This window comes from Sphaerodactylus townsendi, linkage group LG11 (assembly GCF_021028975.2).
Source record: "Sphaerodactylus townsendi isolate TG3544 linkage group LG11, MPM_Stown_v2.3, whole genome shotgun sequence".
Lineage (NCBI taxonomy): Eukaryota > Metazoa > Chordata > Lepidosauria > Squamata > Sphaerodactylidae > Sphaerodactylus > Sphaerodactylus townsendi.
Genome location: NC_059435.1, coordinates 59,938,358 through 59,958,483, shown reverse-complemented (window position 1 = coordinate 59,958,483; position 20,126 = coordinate 59,938,358). Strand labels below are relative to the sequence as shown.

Here is a 20,126-nt window from a genome sequence, read left to right as displayed (position 1 = left end):
CTTTCTTTTGGCCGAGGTCAGCAGGAAGTGATTGTGCATGCTGCAATATGTTCATTAGCCAACACATTTTTCTACATCAGTTGCTGGACTTTGTTCACACGTCAGTGAAAACATTCTCCAAGGTTAGCTGTGCACCAAGATGAGTTAGCTCTGCTGGGTAATTATTCTATCAAGCTTGGCTGGGACGTGATGTAATCAGGATGCCCAAACGTCAGTGCATTGCTAAGAGTTTATTCTGAAGCTTTTACTTTAGGTCTTCGTCACATAAAGACATTTCATGTTTACAGCAAGTTATTAGGAACTGAGATGTTCTTTTTAAATTTCTACTGTTATAAAAGTAGAGCGTAGGAGACTGTTCTGAGCCATCTTCAAAACACAAGACGGATATTTTTGTATATAAACTGTACACAAAAAAAAAAACAAGGCACTATACATTTTTGGATTTAAAGAATATCAAAGTTGGATTCAAAGAGGTTTCTCAAAAAAACCCAGGTGATAAATACAAACACTTGGTTCAGTTTAGTACCTGAACCAGCACTGAGAACAAAAGCCATTGCCCGCTGCAAAGAGAAACTGTTCCGGATGCTCAAGAGGAAAGCAGATTGGTGGCTAAACTAACATGGAACACGCAATGGTGCTTTAGCCAGCTACTTTCCCGAAGCCCTTTCTTGACAGAAAGTCTCAACAGTAAGTAAATACATATTTGCATTGTTAAATACATCCTTGTCCTATTGTGTTTTATATAAATATAAATTCTTCTGAAAATCCACAGATTTAACAAAGAAACAACTTTACAAAGAGGGGTGTCTTTCCCAGCTCAAGTGGCAAGTAGTGTACACAGAAGTTGCGGCAGCCTACCGTGAAAGTACGAAGACCAAGACTCATAAACATCACCCACTTCTTGGGCTCCAAAAAAAGGAGAGCAATTGCAAAGAGTCCTCTATCACATTTACAATATTACATTATTTTTGGAGTAGGCAGTTATCTGGCAACTTCAGACTGTATCTTGTTTGCTTGATGAATGCTGGTGGAAACCAAAACACTGTACTGCTGTAGCTGCTCAGAGATGTTTGCTGACTGTCTCTGGCAATAGCCCTTGATGACAAACAACGCACCGATCAGAAGAGTCCTTTTGCCTTTTTGAGGTTCACCTGTTTCCAGGAAGGCAGACCATTGTATTCTTCCCTTGTCATCTGCAACGCAATCTGTTAGAAAGAAGGAAGCAAAAGCATAACTAATATAAAATATGTATTGTCGAAGGCTTTCACGGCCGGAATCACTAGTGTTGTGGAGTTTAGGTTAGCCATAGGGTTGATAGAAACTTAGCAGCATTTTCCTCCCTGACGCTTCGGGCCATTTGCATCTGTGGCTGGCATCTTCAGAGGATCACAGATGCAGGCGAAACGTCATGAGAGAATGCTGCTAGAACACGGCCATACAGCCCGGAAACCACACAGCACCTCAATATGGTGGGAACTCATCTTTGGCATTTCCTCCCTTGCAAATTATGCTTAGTCCTCATTTGTGGCCTTCCAACATCATCTAATTTGCTTCAGTTAAGTTGATTTTTAAATTCTATGTTAAGTAATTTTGACTGGTGGAGAGCCAGTGTGGTATAGCAGTAAAGAGCAGTGGGCTCTTATCTGAAGAATTGGGTTTGATTCCTCCACTCCTCCACATGAGAAGCAGACTCTAATCTGGGGGAGCAGGTTTGTTTCCCCATACCTCCACACAAAGCTTGTGGGTGACCTTGGCCTAGTCACAGTTCTTCAAAACTCCCTCAGCCTAACCTACCTCACAAGGTCTCTGTTGTGGGGAGGGGAAGGGAAAGGAGTTTGCAGGCTGCTTTAAGACTCCTTACAGTAGACAAAGGTAGAGTATGAATCCAAACTCCTTTTCTTCTCTTCTTTTTGAATTTTGTCATATTTACCTTTTATTAATTTGGACATTTTTCTTAAATTGGAAAGGTGGCATACAAACGGCCCAGATAAATAAAATAAATGAAAGTGTAAAAATGCAAAGCAGCACAAAACACAAAGATGGCAGTTTCTTCCCACTTACCTCAAAGTCCTCGTCCGAAAGATAAATTTCAAGTTTCAATGGATCCACGCCCTCAGGGAGAGGCCTTGCCAAGATATCAGCCAGTGGATACAACTTCTGGCATAGTTTGGACAGCACGTCTTCCACAAGGATTATCTGACTTGAAGCTTCTGCATCCTAAGAAAAAGATGAATCAAAGAGAAGCCATGAAGGGGAAATGCATTAATGGAATTCCTCCAAGTTGCAATACAGCGCTGGATGCAGCCCAACAGTATGTTTTCCAGTGTGCCTACATTCCGCCTGCATGCTTTATTCAAGCACAGGGGCTGTGTTCATTCTGATTTCTAGCTGATCCCATTTTGAACAGTGAGTAACTACCCAGTATCAATTTGAGTCCAGCAGTCCCATAAAGACCAACAGGAGTTCCAAGGCATAAACTTTCGAGAATCAAAGCTCCCTTCATCAGATACAAGCAGCAATCCCAGAGCCCTTGTACCCCAATCAGGAGGTGGAGGGCTGCAAAAAAGGCAGTCAGGATGCCTGCAAGAACCCAGTATGTGGGCAATGGACAGACACATATCCTGGAATCCTGAGTTCAAGCACTATGTTCGGTCTCTTGATTATTTATTTGACTTGGGGCTAATCACAGTTTCAAACATATTTTTTTTTATTTACTCGGTCAACTTCTACACTGCTTTTATAATAAAATATTCAAAGCGTTTTTACAACAGATAAAAAAGTTGAGCAAGTAAGAACATAAGAACATAAGAACAAGCCAGCTGGATCAGACCAGAGTCCATCTAGTCCAGCTCTCTGCTACTCGCAGTGGCCCACCAGGTGCCTTTGGGAGTTCACATGTAGGATGTGAAAGCAATGGCCTTCATGGCCTGTTGCCCTTAGCACCTGGACTGTTAAGGCATTTGCAATCCTCAGATCAAAGAGGGATCAAGATTGGTAGCCATAAATTGGACTTCCTCCTCCATAAATCTGTCCAAGCCCTCTTTTAAAGCCATATCCCAGGTTAGTGGGCCATCACCACCTCCTGTGGTGCAGCATATTCCAAACACCAATCACACGCTAAGTGAAGAAGTGTTTCCTTTATTAGTCCTAATTCTTTTCCCCAGCATTTTCATAATGAATGCCCTCCTTGGTTCTAGTGACATTGTGAGAAAAGAGAGAAAATTCTCTGTCAACATTTTCTACCCCATGCATAATTTTATAGACTTCCAATCATATCCCCCCCCTCAGACGCCTCCTCTCCAAAACTAAAGAGTCCCAAACGCTGCAAGCCTCCTTCCCTCATAAGGAAGGTGCTCCAGTCCCTCAATCATCCCTCGTTGCCCTCTCCTCTCTGTACCACTTTTTCTATCTCTTCAATATCCTTTTTGAGATGTGGGTGACCAGAACTGAAATACATGTACTCCAAGTGTGGTCGCATCTACCTGCTTTATATATAAGGGCATGACAATCTTGCAGTGCCTTATTATCAATCTCCTTTCCTAATGATCCCCAGCATAGAGTTTGCTTTTTTCACAGCTGCCACATACATTGAGTTGACATTCCCATGGAACTACTTCAATTAAGACGCTTCAAATCCCTTTTCCCTGGTTCAGACTGATAGCACTGACTCCCCTGTGAATGCTTGTATGTGAAGTTTGGATTTTTTTGCCCCTCATGTGCATCATCACTTTGGCATTTTGCTACATTGAACTGCATTTGCCATTTCTTAGCTCCACTCACCTAATTTATCAAGGTCCATGGACCTCCTCAAGCATCCTTTGTGGTTCTCACCACCCTACATAATTTGGTATCATCTGCAAACTTGGCCACCACGCTACCCACCCCTACTTCCAGGTCATTTATGAATAGGTTAAAGAGCACTGGTCCCAATACGGATCCTTGGGGGACACCACTCCCGACATCTCTCCATTGTGAGAATTTCCCATTTACACCCACTCTTTGCTTCCTGTTTCTCAACCAGTTTTTAATCCATAGGAGGACTTCCCCTCTTATTCCTTCATTGCTGAGTTTTCTCAATAGTCTCTGGTGAGGAACTTTGTCAAAAGCCTTTTGGAAATCCAAGTAGACAATGTCCACTGGTTCCCCCTTATCCACATGCCTATTTACATCCTCAAAGAACTCTAGTAAGTTTGTAGTAAGTATATTAAGTTGAACAAATATATAGACAAAAGCAGTCTTTACAAGTTCTATTATTTGCATAAAACATATCAGATTAAAAGCTTGGCAGCAATTAAAGGCTTTTGACTCCCTCCCAGGAGATGTAGACCATGTTGCTACCGGGGCCTTCCAAAGATTCTGAAAAACCCTCCTTGCTGGCAGACCTCAAGCTGGCATCAGCCTGTGGTAGGATTGAGGCCAGGGACACTTTAACTGGATGTTACAATAGCTTGAACATACTCAGGTGAGGCCCAGACCAAGGAGTTGCTCCTTTCTATCCCCCACTCCGAGCAGACCAATAAGTTGATGCTAATACTTCTGAAATAACAGACACACATAAATCACCTGTTTCTTATAAGAAGCTTGCTTCCATGCCACAAACAGGAAAGCCAGGGTTAAAAAATCCACCCAGGGAAAATACTGTAACCATTTCTCCCACAAATGTCCCAAGTTGTCAACAGCTACCCTCCAATTTTATTTCAAATCTTCCCCTATCTAATTCAACCCACTGATCTCTGACTATTCCATTATCCATTCAGCTTGGCCCTGAGGGCTTAAGGGGAGAAGAATCTTGGCCAACATGCTTCGTTCTTTTGCATCTGAAAATGTTCAGCTAGAGCTCTGGAAAATTCATAACAAATATGCTATAAAAGAAACTAAGAGTTCAAGCGGACCCACACTGCTGCCTTGTTTCTTCCCCACCGCACATTAAGCCTTTTGATTCTAGAACCCCACTTTAAGCCCCTTGATTCTAGAACCCCACTTTAAGCCCCTTGATTCTAGAACCCCACTTTAAGCCTTTTGATTCTAGAACCCCACTTTAAGCCCCTTGATTCTAGAACCCCACATTAAGCCCCTTGATTCTAGAACCCCACATTAAGCCCCTTGATTCTAGAACTACCCAGCTAGGAGGGGCCCACAGCTCCGAATGTGCCTTTCAAACCAATAAGGATGACAGAAAAGCTTCTGTTACCATCTCTGTGATTTCTGCAATGTCTTCCCTGTGCTCCCAGCTGGGGAACATATTGGTGAAAGTCAAGGGCTCAAGACCTGCATGAATTAGGTAAGATTTAGGAGGCTTCTTCACATTCTTTCCTATACGTAGTCAAAGTGCAAAAAGAAAAAAAAGAGAGAAATGATCAATATGGACCTTGACAATCCTTTTTCCTCCTGCTTTTATGAACTATCCTCTCCTGTAGAAAAGTTAAACTTTTAAAAAGAAGCACATCACAGGGATAAGCTGCAACCTTGGCTGACTGAGCTTGGTGCTGTCTGCTTGGACTGGCAGAAACCTTTCTCGGCTTGAAGCGTGGTGGCCTTAACTGCCCTGCTGCAGCTTCTCCAAGACAGAGGCTGGTATTCATTGCACATGGCAGCAGATAGATATAAGTGCCTAATTTCCTCAGTATGGAGAAAACTGCATACAGGAAGCCTCCATATAATCACAGTCTCCTTTATAAAAAATCTTCCACCACACAGGCATCGCCTCCAGTGGAGACCCAAGGGTTTTTTTGTAAAATGGCACATTTGTAAGATCTTTAAATATGAATGCTCAAACATATAGGTGCAAATTGCCCCTGATTGTGTGGTGTAGTGGTTAAGAGCAGGTGCATTCTAATCTGGAGGACTGAGTTCAATTCCCCGCTCTGCCACTTGAGCTGTGGAGGCTTATCTGGTGAACCAGATTAGCTTGTGCACTCCAAGACATGTCAGCTGGGTGACCTTGGGCTAGTCACAGTTTGTCGGAGCTCTCTCAGCCCCGCCCACCTCACAGGGTGTTTGTTGTGGGGGGAGGGGAAGGGAAAGGAGATTGTAAGCCCCTTTGAGTCTCCTTACAGGAGAGAAAGGGGGATATAAATCCAAACTCCTCCTCTTCTAATTAGTGACCATACAGGTGCAATTCAACACCTTCTGTTCTTCCAAGCTCCAGGTGTGAAAGCTGATTGAGTTTGGAAGGGCGGTCTCAACAAATGCAGTATTTAACATGGGAAACTGGCCAGTCTAGATGGACTTTGATTTATACCCTGCCTTTTTCTTCTGTAAGGAAGCTTACAAAGAGGTTTACAAACTCCTTCCCTTCCTCTCCCCACAACAGAAACCTTAAGAGGTAGGTGGGGCTGAGAGAATTCCAAAGGACTGTGACTAGGCCAAGGTCACCCAGCAGAAATATCAGAGTGGGAAAACAAATCTGGTTCTCCAGATAAGACTGCACCTGGTCTTAAAACACTACAACACGCTGGCTCTTAATAAGTTAATTTGTATGTCTCCCCTCATATCCCGCTGAAAATGAAGCAGGAAAAATAATTTTGGTTTGTTGCGGTAGGAGACCTTTGACACTTTTAAGTACCTCAGGGCCTACACTTCTATAGGCAAGAGCCCAGTTTCATTGGATAGGTGAAGGGGCCTGGAAAGCTGGTTAAGTACAAAAGAACACTTGAGTTCAGGAATGGTATTAAGCAAAAACCCGTTAAGGCCAAGTGAAATGCAAGAACACGATGCAAGATCTAAGGCGAACCTGCATTTGCACAATGTGTAAATTTGAAGTGACAACTATTACCATCACCTGGGGGACAATTACTTTTTCTCACCGGAGAAGCATCCCTCATCATTATATACACCCAGGCAATCACGTCAAATTAGTTAATGAACTCTAATTTAGAGCTACTCACTAAAGTGCCCCCGAAACTTACAGCACACAATGCCAGATGCGGAACATTTATGCAAAGAGAGAGGAACCCTTTGATCTCCCTGAACGTTCTGCTTCTGAGTGCCCATTCACTGTATTTACAGTGAAAAGCTTTAAAGGGCCACTGGAGTCAGCTTAAACACAATTAGGACAGATGCGGTTATTACTAGAGTTCGGAGTTATGTTTACTGGAGTTCAATTTTTCATCATCTCTCCAAGACAACACACTGGACCTCAGAGAAGACGAACAACACTGCAAGGCTTGAAGGGAACATTATCTCAATCCAACAGATAATAGAAGGAGGAAAAAGAGAAGATCTCCCATAAGAAGCCATATGGACCACCACATTACTTGGGTTTCAATCTCTCTACAGCTTTATGAAAGCCATGTTATCTAGCCTCCATTTGCACCTCCGTGCTGCCCTTTCTTCTTACAAGGGTAACAAGAATGCCCGATGAAGTGACAATAACATGTTACTCTCATTCAACCACTCTTTGCTACTACTTATGATGACAACAATTGTAACTGTCCTCAGTTTAGGGTCAAATTCAGTACAATGAAGCTGTATTTAGGTTTAAGCGGATTGTCTTGGGCACACCAGCTAGGAGTATTAGGGCTGCCAACAAAGGTGGAACTGAAAATAGCAGACTTGTGTCAGGGCTTCCATTAACAAATAGCACAACTGGCATGTGTCCCGATAGCAATCTACCAAGCCTTTCCCGTGTCTGACTTCATTGGCGGCTGCTGATAGAGGCAAAATAAGGCCCAGAGGAGAGCAGGCAGTCTGCAGTAGCATGGCTGTCACCCTCCTCCATTTCCCCATGCCATTTCTCTTTCAGGTCCGCAACTACATCTTGCCCTGGAACACATTTTAACATGCTAAAACAGTATTTCCTCTATACAATCCTACCTTTGCAATACTGGAGGACTGCCTCCATTGCGCATTTCCTATCTGAAGCCCATCTGATTCGGGCAGATCCTGCTATTTCATTTTCCACAGGCCACCAGCCTTGCCAGAGGTATACTTCATGGTGATTGTCCACAAGAAAGAGGGCTGTTGAGACACAATAAAGATCAGCTTCAGCAACACAGTCGTTACATTTTCCTTTTTGTGAAGTATCTTCATGGCGTGCATGCCAATAAGTGTTCATGTGTGGTGTAGACCCAGGCAGCAGTCATTTTGGAGAGTATAGGACAGAGAGGGAAGTCCTCATGGAGGGCAGGGCAAGCAGGAAACAGTCGGTAGCATTAGTATCAGTGAAGGAAGGGATATAAAAAACCACTCGTGTTATTTGGGGTCTTTCAAGGCCGTGCAACTTCAGCATTTGTTTCATTTCATTACAAACTTATATGCAAATATGTTGGTTGCAGAGAATTGATTTCTTGGCACAGCCAAAGCAGAACATTGACCTTTTCTAAGCCACCTATATAGTCCAGGATCATACACACTAGACTGGGATCTGGGGCACTTGGTTCCAAACACCACATCTACAATGGACCAATTGGGCAGTCCCTGGGCAAATCACTTCATCTCCATTCTCCTTTTCAAAAATGAGAATAATGACAACGTGAGAAACGAAGACTGAAGTGGTAAAGCAAGAAGGGAAACTGCAAAAGCAACAGTAGGATCTGCACAGCAGAAATGCAGAAGTGCGGAAACACATCTGATTCACCAGATAAGCCTCTGCCACTCAGGTGGAGGAGTGGGGAATCAAACCCGGTTCTCCAGATTAGAACCACGTGCTCTTCCTGATTTTTTCCTCCTTCCTGCCACCCCAGCCCTCACATCTTTGGTGTCTAGGCAAACCCACCTTTCCAGAGGCTTCTTAGGTATTTTTTTACAAGCAGTTTCAGATTGCTTAAAGTGTTATAGGCTACTTCTTCCACTGACCTGGCTGGGGCACAGTGTAGAGGTCTTCTTGCAGGAATGGCATAGAATTGACCACAGAAGGGTCCCTAGCTGGATAGATGTATTCAGTGGCTGAGAATTCTCCCGACGAACTGCCGAGGATGAACAGGCGGGGAGTGAAGTTAAACTTCCCAGGGTCTTTTAAGAACAATAACAAACAAAGTCATCTGATTAAAGAAAACATAGTATCTCATAAAAGTTTCATTGAACAATCAGTTAAAAACCCTACCATCCAATCAACCCAGTTCTTTTAGTTAATTTTTACAAAACACTTTACATTGATTAATGTGATGGATCGATCAATTAATGCTTTAGTTGTAAGTAATTAGCAAAGGTAACAGACTACTCTGTTATGAAATGAATATGACTTCCTCAAAAAAACTTATATACAAAATTATACAGTATATATTTATTACTTGTATGCAAACATATAAGTACCCCCACTTTTTCTTGCTGCCATACCTGGAAAAAAAAATCAGTCTTAGTTTTGAGTACACCCGGAAGATAATTGGGTAAATTTTTGCTGATATTCTGTGTTAACAGGCATCTTGGCTTTCTAGTGGACAACCCAACCTTGTTTCATTTCAAAGACTGGATTCAATTTTATGATGGCAGAAATACACAGATATTTTCACGTTTCAGACCGTAGCTTTGTTCATCCTAGTTCCAGATAGCCACCGATCTCCAACTACTGATCTTTCCCATATTTCTTTCTCTAACTATTACAAAACCGACAGATGCTAGCACAAACAGATTATTGTTCCATCCTTCCTAATTCTCAGAGCTCCGAATGCCAAAAACCTTTCTTTGTAACACATCTAAATGAAGAACACAGGAAGACCAACCATGCCTTACCTTGTAACATACAGTCGTAGGCTTTCCGGTCCCTTCTTCCTAAGGCATCCCAGAATCCCAATGGCTCTGAACCTTCATCACATTCATGTATTGTCACTTTGCTACTGCTGTGCAATCCTGCTTCCAACGGACATCTAAAATGCAAGGTACATCCCCAGCGTCATTGAAAGCTTGTGGTGCTTTCTAAGTCTGAAGACAGCTTTGCTCTTCATCACCTTGCTAAAATAACTGAGAGGAAGGCCAGGAACCAGCTTCCCCATTTTTCTTGCCTCTCCAGCCACACTTCTTCAAAAGCTACTGGACTTTAAAAGTAGTTTAGCCACATATTCAGTGACTTCTAATTTCATCCATTGCCCAAATCTTGTAAGCAGTTTTATAGAAACTGTAGGCCAAACAAAACCCTATGCTAGGACAACAGCAATGCTACTTACTGCTCTTTTATTTTATTGGCTGCTGTTCTTCCCACGTCTTTTGTGTGAGGCTGGGCTTTGCAGCCATGCCACAGGTAAATGACAGCTTTGTTGATGTTGAGAACGATCATCGAAGTTCTGGACCTGAGGCTGCTACAGTGGCAGGCTACTTCGAGCAAGTTCCCTTCAACAGAAACCTCCCCTCGTACGCAATATAATCGCCAATCACCTGCAGCGGGGCATTGACAGAACAAGCTGATTAGACATCACCAAGGACGCTTGCAGTAGACTATAGCGTTAGGCTGAGCATGATAAAAGTTATCACAGTCATAGAATCATAGTGTTGGAAGAGACCCCAAGGGTCATCAAGTCCAACCCCCTGCAATGTAGGAACACATAATCAAAGCACTCCTGACAGATGGCCATCCAACCTCTCTTTAAAAACCTCCAAAGGAGACACCACCACACTCTGAGGTAGTGCATTCCACTGTTGAACAGCCCTTACTGTCAGGAAGTTTTTTTGATGTTTAGGTGGAATCTCTTTTCCTTCACCTTGAACCCATAACTCCTGGTCCTAGTCTCTGGAGCAGCAGAAAACAAGCTTGCTCCCTCACCAACATGACATCCCTTCAAATATCTAAACATGGCTATCATGTCACCTCTTAACCTTCACATGCCCAGCTCCCTAAGTCTCTCCTCGTAGGGCATGGATTCCAGACCTTTGACCATTTTGGTCCTCTCAGAACTCTCTCAGTTCTATTTACCTCACAAGCTGCCTAGAGTGGAGGGAGGAAGAAAGTGTTTATAAGCTGCCTGAAGACTCCTTATGGTAGAGAAAAGCGGGATATAAAAACCACCTCTGCTTATTTCCTGAGATCTCTTAACCATCAAAGTTAGGGACTAGACCTGGGACCTTCGGTATGAGGTAAAAGTGCTCTCTAACTGACTCACAGCCCCCCACTTGTCACCACTACTGTTTCATTTCCCAGTTTTGAACTGTGGTGTTCAAAACTGGAACCAACAAAATGAAATATGAGTCCTGCTTAGATGATCCACAGAATAGACAAAAGTTGAGTACCACACACGTTACAATTCTTTGTTCCCTACAAAACATGCCAGGAAAAAAAATGGCAGCAGGAATTGATTTACTCTGTGTATTTTCTTCTTCCTCTTCCCTTCTCCCAGCATGAACAATCATTCCACCTTGAAAGCACTGGAGAAAACATGGCGGCTCTTTTCCTTGAAGAACTTGCACCTGAAAAACAACAAGACTTGTTCTAGAGCTACAGCAAACTATGCAAACTCTCGTTGACACTGTGTGTAATGTAAAAGATCATGCAACTAGCACACTATCAGCCAAAAGGCAGAAGAGCAATTAATTCAGTAACATAATTGTACCTAATTCTGAACATGACCCAAAATGTGGATTAAAAATACGAAGAGGGGCAATTTGTTTGACAAACCCTGGTGAACCCCTGTTTAAATGGAAATAGGGATTTACCTCCAAACCTCAGATAAAATGAGTGCCATCTTCAGAGCTGCCTAGCAACCTCCAAGATGCATTGGTGTGTGTGTGTGTGTGTGAGAGAGAGAGAGAGAGGGGGGCATACCAGGAGGGAACAGCAGTGGTGATCAGAGGAGGCAGGCACTGAGCACCAATGGTATTTGGGGTTGGAGGGTCCTGCGGCCAGTCTGGAGCTCAACAGCCCCCCAAAATCAATGGACACTGCTGGGTGGATGAAATGCAGCCAGGATAGACTGGTACTGAGTGTTCGGGCAGAGAGGGAGCCTGTGGTTGGCTTTGACTTCCTCCCAGATCAGACAAGGTGGGTCAGCATTCAGTACTTGCCTCCTTTGGCTGCCACCTTATTTTCATCCTGACAGTGGTTGGAAGGGTGAGGATTAATGTTAGGGACAAGACGGGGGAGGAGGAAGAGTGGACAGAAGCAAAAATATGGGTCAGAGGAAGGTTGCTGACAGAAGCCAGATGAGAAAGCAGGGAAGAATGAGAGAATTTCCCCCACAGGCTTCTTATGGGTCTCAGCTAGTTCATATTGAGAAAACTATGAGTTGCAGGAAAGTACATCGGTGCCAAAGTAGGTGTTCCTTCCTTCTGGGCTCAAAGGGCTAATTCTTGCCTTCCATCTATAAATATTAGCACAATACAAAGCATGCAAGTCCAGGCGTTCACAAGCATGATGAAGGATGTGCAATGAACTCCTCTGTAGATTTCCAAGAAACCAGAGCATTATTCTTAATACCAACTCAGGTGTCGTACTGGATTTTTTTTTTAGTGTTTCAGGCCTGCCTCTTTCTGGCATGACTCTTCTCAAGGGACATCTAAGGCATGTGATACTCAAATTTCTTAGCCACAGCAACATCTGCAACCTCCAGTGCTCTGCAAGATATATTGGATAGACTTTGCTGCGGCTGAGACTGAACTCCCAGCTCATAAATGTAAATGCTGGGGAGGACTCCATTAATGGGAAAAGTTGCATCTGAAACCACCCTTATTTTTTCCTTGATGACCAAAAAGATAGAATGAGGGTCCAGGAACATGACTCTGCATTTACAGTGCTTTTCACCCAAGTAAATCTGAGGCGCACACATGCAGAATAATGCACTTTCAATCCACTTTCACAATTGTTTGCAAGTGGATTTGGCTATTCCACACAGCTGCAAAGTGCACTGGAAGAGGATTGAAACAGGACTGAAATTCTGCATGTGCGAAGGAGGCCTGAGTTCTACTATTCCTGCTGCAACGAAGAGGCATGATTCACACCCTTGACATTTCCCTCTGGGAGCAAAAACATCACCGTTAGTTAATTGGAATCTGCTCATGTTGGAGATCTGAACAGTACCAAGGATGATAGGAACCCAAAAGCACTCACCTGAGCACCTCTCTCCTCATCCAGCTCCACGGTCATCAGTGCAGATGTCCCTTTCTCGCTGACAGAGGAGTGCCTCCCTTGCCAGAAGAAGTAAACACATTTCTCTTTGCCAACCACTCTGGTTTGCTGGTCCCCCTTTTGCCTGCTTCCAACTGCAAAACAAAGTCAAGTCACGAGAGAGAGAGGCTATATATTGTGCGTGCCCAATAAACCTGGCAACACATTTCGGGCTAAGGTGGTAAACAGTAAATCAAAAGGAGCGTGAAATGTTCCTGCAAGGAACTGGCAGACAAAGATACACGGTGGAAACCTCTGCAGATTGGCCAGGGGCCCACACTTATCCAAGCAACAGACTTCGCTTGAAGCAAATCGAGGCAATTACAGAATACATATGGTCTCTGCACCTTCACTGTGCTGCCAGATTAAAATAAGCGATGCATGTCGCTTTCAATATAAAACCAGTCTTTGACAGCTAGGCACATTTTGGGGATGCTGAGTAACACTGGAAAAAAGATAGTTGGCAGCAAGAGCTTCATAGAGTGCAATTCCCTTGAGTGAACTTTTAAAGAGTTTCCAAGACACAAAGAAATGTACGTGCTGCAACAACAGGTGCCGGGGAGTATTCGAATTGAGGGGATTAAATTGATATGTGATTGGATGTTATATTATTTTTGTATTGTAAGCCACCCTGAGCCCAACTTCGAATGGAAAAGGGCAGGATATAAGTCTAATAAAACAGATGCAGGGATCATTGCATTACTGATATGCTGTTTCTGTAACTACTGGCAGCCCAGTTTGGAGGGAGGGGAGATGAGTGGTGGCTAGTCCTGGTGCTGCCCTGCTGCCTCCAAAGAGGCTTGCAGAGGCGCTGAGAGTAAAAAAGAGGAAAACTTATCAGCCTGTGCAACCTGCTTGGTGGCATAAATCTATGCCACCAAAAGGGGCCGTTCCTTGGAAGCTGAACCCTAAGTTGGCTCTGACCCCGGAAATGCCCCCATTGATGACGGTGTGGGCTTCTGTGCTGGAGGAGCACCAGTATTTATGCCTGGGAAACATAGCTGCACAGTTCCCTGGTGTGCCAGTGCCCCCAGTGCCAGCATAGATGCTATTTGTGCCATATGGAGTGGCATTTATATTGCCGATGGAGTCCTGCTGGTTCCATAGCCCTTTTGCTCCTTTCTCTGGATTGCACTGTTAAGAATGCTGACCCAAGTGTTGGTAGGAAGGGCAAGAACACACTTTAATGTGATCTGCGTTATTCTTAAGCCCATTTAAAAACAAGAGCTAAGGACAATACATCTGACCAGTGATTAAGGGGTGATGCAAAAGCAGTTTTTCATGTGTGTGAAATGTCCATTGCCTCCAGGGAAAAAAAAAAAGACTACAAAGGGTCCTGGGACACCTTGATGACAAACGAACAAAATATTTATTTTCATATCCTGCCTTTCTTCTGAGAAGCAGGGCAGATTCCAGCAACTGATATACATAAATAGATACAATCAATGGTGATGTGCTTGAATAGCTAAGTGCATCACAAGTAGGAAAGATCAATGCTACCTGATTCAAGCAGCATCAATAGCTCATTTCGGAGCATTCCAATTTTTCACTAACCTGAAGTGCTCACCAGATATTTCCACTTGACCACATACGTGTCTCCTTCATGAAACTGCCCAATGCTCTGTTTGGGAAGCCGGCTGTAATCGAATTCCAAGATATGCCAGACATCCACAGAGACAGTGATAATCTCAAATTGTCTCCCGTCGTCTCCCTCAATTAATCCATAGCCACGACCAATGTTTATCCCTTCTAAGACTGTCCCGACTGTTGCTTGGGGAACAGGCACCATTTGCATGATGTCATATGATTTCCCGTCAGTCCTAGGTTCGTCCTGGAAGGAGACACAAACATGATTCTTTCCCTTCGGCAGTACATTAAGCATATTGTGATCTAAAACCAGAGCAACTAAAGGAGATTTAGAATTAGCAGAGTAGTGAAAGTATATACAGGAAGAGAAAGAAGAGAGAGAGGAGAAAGGAGGAGAAAGAAAAAAATCCCAGCAGAGATGCACCCAGCCCTTTCCCCACCCCCACCTGCGGGAAAACTGGAGCTTTCCCTCCCCACTCTCTCAAGCCCCCACTAACAAGTGCTGCTCCTGCCCAGCGGCAGAACTCCCTGAGGAGGAGGAGCTCTCATTCACTGGCCCCTTCCAGTGGTAAAAATTGGCTTGGGTTGGGTTTTGGGGGGTGGGAGAGGGCAGGTGGGGGAGACGGGGCAGCTGCAGGTGTGGCAGGGCAGCTCAGCTAATGCGCTGGGTGGAAGTGTGTGGGTCTTTGGGAGTTGGGAAAGGGTGCGTGGGGAAGGCTTGGGGCAGCTGCAGGTGTGGCGGGGCAGCTCAGCTCAGTGGGCCTTTGAGGATTGGGAGAGGGCAGACGGGAAGGCTTCATTTTTGGGGAGTGGGAGGCAGCAGGAAGTGGAATGGGGGAACTTCTGCTGATTCCCCACAGGGCTCTGTTTTGTCTCTGGAGGGCTGGGAGACGATGTCCAGGGGCATGGAGGAGAGAGAGGGTGCTGGGGCATGGGAAGGGTGCTAGCAGGGCCCAAAGGGGAGGGCAGTGGGAAGGCAGGCAGGGGACTGTTTGGAAAGTGAACCAATGAGTCCCTGCCAACCAATGGGCATGCAAGACTCGTGAGTCCTGCACCGTCATTGGTTGGCAGGGACTCACTGACTCATGTTCCATTCCTTAGGCAATTATGTCTAAGAATAAATCATTATACCACTTTCTGTTGAATGCATTCAGAGTTCTTCTCTATCGGTTTCTTCAGCTCAGTCCAATCAAGAAACTTTTCCTTAAATAATATTGTCTCGTTATGTTCTGTGAGTCTTCCAAAAATAGCCCAGTCAGGTCGGCCTTGTCCTTTTCTGTATTACCAAAAAACACAGAAGAAAATCCAACATCAATTAACATAATATTCTGCTAAATAATCCGAAAAGGAAGCCTGGAAGATTTATTTTCCTACCACACATCCTGCCATTCTTAAGCTGGCAAAAGATCTATACATTCCGTAGTACTGGCCAACTTATCCCACAGAGCCCCTAGGGGATGGGGCGGTATAAAAATGTAAACAATAAATAAATAAATAAAAATCTATGCAAGTTGGCAAACGCTTTACAGTGCAATCCCGTGCAAAGTCACTCCAGTCTAAGGCCGCTGAAATGAACAGCCTTAGAAGAAGTAACTCTCTTTGGAATTGCATGATTCGTCTACAATTAATTCAAATCCCTAAGCTCCCAACAATGGGAAGAGCACATTCAGAGGCGAGCAAATTCAGCATGAAAGGTCTTAAGATGCTGATACCTTGGGATAAGGGGATTGCATTCTCCAGGATCCAGAGGATTGATATCACAATTAGCATAGTCAAAAGTACCATTCCACAAGTGTTTGGCCAACTGGAATGCCACTTTCCTTTGTGCCAATGTCACCTCTTTTCCATGCCAAACATAGACTTCGCTGCCAAAATCAAACACCAAGACCTGAAAGGGGAAAAGACAATGCAGTCATTCATTCTGCTGTACATGGGAGGGAAGGAAAACGCCAAGTAGAATCCTGAACTCTTATTTTATAACGCAACTTGAGTAAGGAGCAACTGTTGCTTGCAATAGAACATCAATTATGGTAGTGACAGCAAGTTCAAATATTGTTGTGGGCCATCAAAGACTTCAGATACAAACACCAGAGACAATATATGCAATTTTGTGTTGTATAATGAAAGCCCGCCCCCCCCAACACACACACAGAAGCAAGAAAACTGATACTCAGATTGAACACCGTCACGTGACAGTACTCTGTGGACTGATTACTGGGAACAAGCCAAGCAGGTTTATGTCAAGCTGGGATTCAGTCTGCTAATGGGAAAGTTTGCCCATACTGAATTTTAAATGCTTTAAGTTACTTCAGGCATCACAGCACATTTGGCTCTTAGAAGTACTGCTACGAATGAGATTACTTAAGGTAGCCTGAGCAAGGTTCGAGTCCAATAGCACCTTAACAGTCAACAGGATTTCCAGGGTATATGTTTTCGAAAGTCAAACCTTCCTTCATCTGGTGTCTACTGGAGACCAATAGGGCTACCCATCTGAAATGATCATAAAGTGCTCCAAACCTATAAGGAATCCTCCACTGCTGTTCCAACTTGAAATCCAATATTCGCCATTTTAACTACAGCAATGTTGTATGAAAAGTTGCTTGGATGCCGCCAAGCCTGAATCTCTTCAAGTAACGTACAGCAAACCACAAAGTGACATCACCGTATTACAACACTTCCACATCACTTCATTTCAACAGCTGCTGCTTGCATGCACATGGGAATGACAGCATGCACATAGAACCACCCATTTTTCAATTAGGCCTTACTGGACAGATGTGGGCAGAGGCATCCCTATCCAACCCTACAACTGGCAAGAGTCTGCTTTGTGGGCTGGGGGGGGGGTGCGATGCACCAGACGCACACCCTTGTGGGGGCGTTCCGGGGGCATTCTGGGGCAGGACGGGGGTGGAGGACACACCGGTGCACAGGGCGCTTTTGCCCCTTGCTACGCCTTTGGCTTTGTGTACTATACCCATCACAGGTCCAGTAATCAGGGGAAAGCAGCATTTATTTAGACATTTTATATCTTGCTTTTCTCCCCAAGGAGCTTACGACACTGTTCCCATCTGCTCAGATTTATCCTATGAGGCATGTTAGACTGAAAGAGCATAACTGCCCCGATGTCATCCACCAAGTCTTCACAGCAGGATGACGATCTGAAGCTGGGTTTCTCAGTTCCTAGCCTGATAGCATACACCACTGCCATATATCCATTCACACAAAGTATTGAGACACTTGTTGCCTAGTGCAGCCATGTTCCTCAAGTCTGACGGTGCCTCTCTAAGCTCTTAGGAATTGCCCTCTCTCAGCCCTCCATTTTAACAAGAAACGCTAGGGATGTTACACATGCATCACACATTCTCTTCCATTAAATTATGCTTCCAGTTGTTCAGAGCCTCTGAGTACAAGGCTGGGCCTAACTCTAATTGGGCCTAGAGAAGAGAATAATCTGTAAGTTCCGCAGGGCCTGCAAAACACAGCTGTTCCACCAGGCCTTCTCTGCAAGCCAGCCGGACATTCCCTTTCTTCCTAAATTATCTCTGGTCCTCGTTTGGATACGGCGTATGCACCTGACTCTTTTGTGCTCCAATCTTGGGATTTTTTATGCTGTTTGTATTTGTTTTTAAAATTTAGGCATTTATGATGTTTTAAACGTTTTATATATTTATTGTATTTATTGTATTTATTATGTATGTTTTATTGGGAGCTGCCTTGAGCCTTTGGAGGTTATGGCAGGATACAAATTTAAGAAAGAAACAAATAAACAAATAGGATAAAGGAAGAAATTTTAGGCACACCAGAGCTGCCGCTGAACTTTAAAATGCTACTTACGCTACCTCTTTTGAATGTAACAGTGTGCACTTTGGCATCTTTCCCCAGTAGTCATCGTCAGGGATAAGTTTGTCATCTACCAGTCGGTAAATGCAGTTGGTTTCTATTATTGCAGCTTCATACATTTCGTCCTCTTCGGGTCTTCCAGCACCTTAAAATGTGAAGACAAAACAAATGCACAAATGTCACTTCCGAGGGCAAAGCCAATCTGAGAATTTTCTTACAACAGACCAGCAGCAACAAGACTGAGAAAAATAGCTCCTTACACTGGTAACTTGTCTGGCCACCAAGGAGTTTCCAGAATTCTTTGGCTGCATGGGTATGAGTATTGATGCCTTCCTCTATGGTCTGCACGTAAGACGCTCGGCAGCCAAGTTCCCGCTTCGTCTGAATTAATGTTGCAAGCTCTGAAGCCTAAGAAGTGTAAAACGATTGGATAAAGAGGCTTATGCCATAGTTATGCAATGGCTGTTCAGAAGAAAGTTCCAATTACTCTCTTGACCTACTCTTTTCATTAATGAAATGGCCATTTATGCATGCAGTGCTCATCTCAGGGCTGCTTGCTTCACAGTGGGGTTTCCTTGCTTTTTTGGTTTTTGTCTAAAGAGGGGATTCTCCTGCTGTGAAGTATCCTCAGCAGCGCCATCCTCACTTCCCCCCCCCCCATTTCCTTGTTCTACCTGTGCAACATCCAGCTGGGGAGGTTGCCTGCCGCCCCCCCCCCCCCCCGCCATCTTCGGGTGCTGCCTTTTGTCTAGCGTTAATTTGCCAGACCATGCAAGGTTTAGGTCAATTTCAAGGGTCTATTGCTCAAGAGATAGACCTTCAGAGTAAAAATGTAAAAAACAAAACAGCCCGTCTGATCCTTCTGAAAAGGTGCCCAGAAGAGCTGGAGGAACTGCTGTGAAGTGGGTGGGAAAAGCCAGGTGCAGCAAGAAAACCCGAAGAAAGCGAAACACATATTGATTCCCTTCATTCTCCCTGCGAAGGGAGGGGGAAAGTCGAGCTTTCATGAGTTTCAGAAACTGCAGAGATTCTCTGATCTGAGGCACAATGAGTTTGGGAGAGGAAAATGTGCGTATCTGAGATTCTGACCCAAAGGGAATGAATGCTCAATGCAAAGGAGACCACAACAGCATTAAAGGCTAACAACATTGAACAATGAAACTGTGTGAGACACTGACAGTCTCTTCCATTTGTATTAAAAGCAAGCATTTCTTCCATTTAACATGTTTTGAATAAAATGCAAACCAAATGAGACTTCATCTACTCGTCTAAATAAAATTGATTTTTAAAAAAGGTTTGTGTTCTTTTAGATTCTACTCTGCACGTTGTTTGAAGCCAACTTGTACAGAAGCAGGCGACAGGCTGTGATTACCTCAGAGCTTTAGAAGACTCACCTTTGCTTTTTCTATGACGTTGGCAAACTCTCCTGTCCACAGGAAGCAGCACTGGGGAGTCAGTAGCAGGAAACAGTCGCCGCTGTTCAGTGATGAAGCCCTTGGTTCAACTAATCTCGTTTGAACATGTCTTCTTCCTGGACAGGAGGGGAAAAAACCTCTAATTGCATTACTACATACTGGAACCGGCTTTCAGACACGGCTATTTTGAGACATCTGGCCATGACAAATGCTACCACTCCATCTCTATAGCGTTCATGTAATTGTAAAGGTGGTTT

General features: G+C 44.1%; 1 protein-coding gene across 10 annotated transcripts in view; it reads right to left on the bottom strand.

Annotated features, from left to right (window-relative positions):
* Nucleotides 1-215: 215 nt before the first annotated feature.
* SVIL (supervillin) overlaps nt 216-20,126 on the bottom strand; it is a 165,081-nt gene continuing 145,170 nt past the window's right edge. For 9 of the 10 annotated variants that reach the window (XM_048510552.1, XM_048510547.1, XM_048510553.1 and 6 more), the window contains 15 exons: nt 19,849-19,985; nt 18,715-18,862; nt 18,454-18,599; nt 16,327-16,502; nt 15,746-15,890; nt 14,582-14,858; nt 12,971-13,122; nt 11,229-11,334; nt 10,101-10,308; nt 9,670-9,803; nt 8,797-8,952; nt 7,816-7,959; nt 5,192-5,313; nt 2,062-2,217; nt 216-1,205 (listed from right to left, as the gene is read on the bottom strand). In XM_048510552.1, coding sequence (XP_048366509.1) covers nt 1,119-1,205; nt 2,062-2,217; nt 5,192-5,313; nt 7,816-7,959; nt 8,797-8,952; nt 9,670-9,803; nt 10,101-10,308; nt 11,229-11,334; nt 12,971-13,122; nt 14,582-14,858; nt 15,746-15,890; nt 16,327-16,502; nt 18,454-18,599; nt 18,715-18,862; nt 19,849-19,985 — 2,294 coding nt within the window. In that variant the 3' untranslated portion in view covers nt 216-1,118. Of the gene's footprint in view, nt 1,206-2,061; nt 2,218-5,191; nt 5,314-7,815; nt 7,960-8,796; nt 8,953-9,669; nt 9,804-10,100; nt 10,309-11,228; nt 11,335-12,970; nt 13,123-14,581; nt 14,859-15,745; nt 15,891-16,326; nt 16,503-18,453; nt 18,600-18,714; nt 18,863-19,848; nt 19,986-20,126 lie in introns of those variants that run through there. The other variant, XM_048510555.1, reaches the window with a different exon arrangement.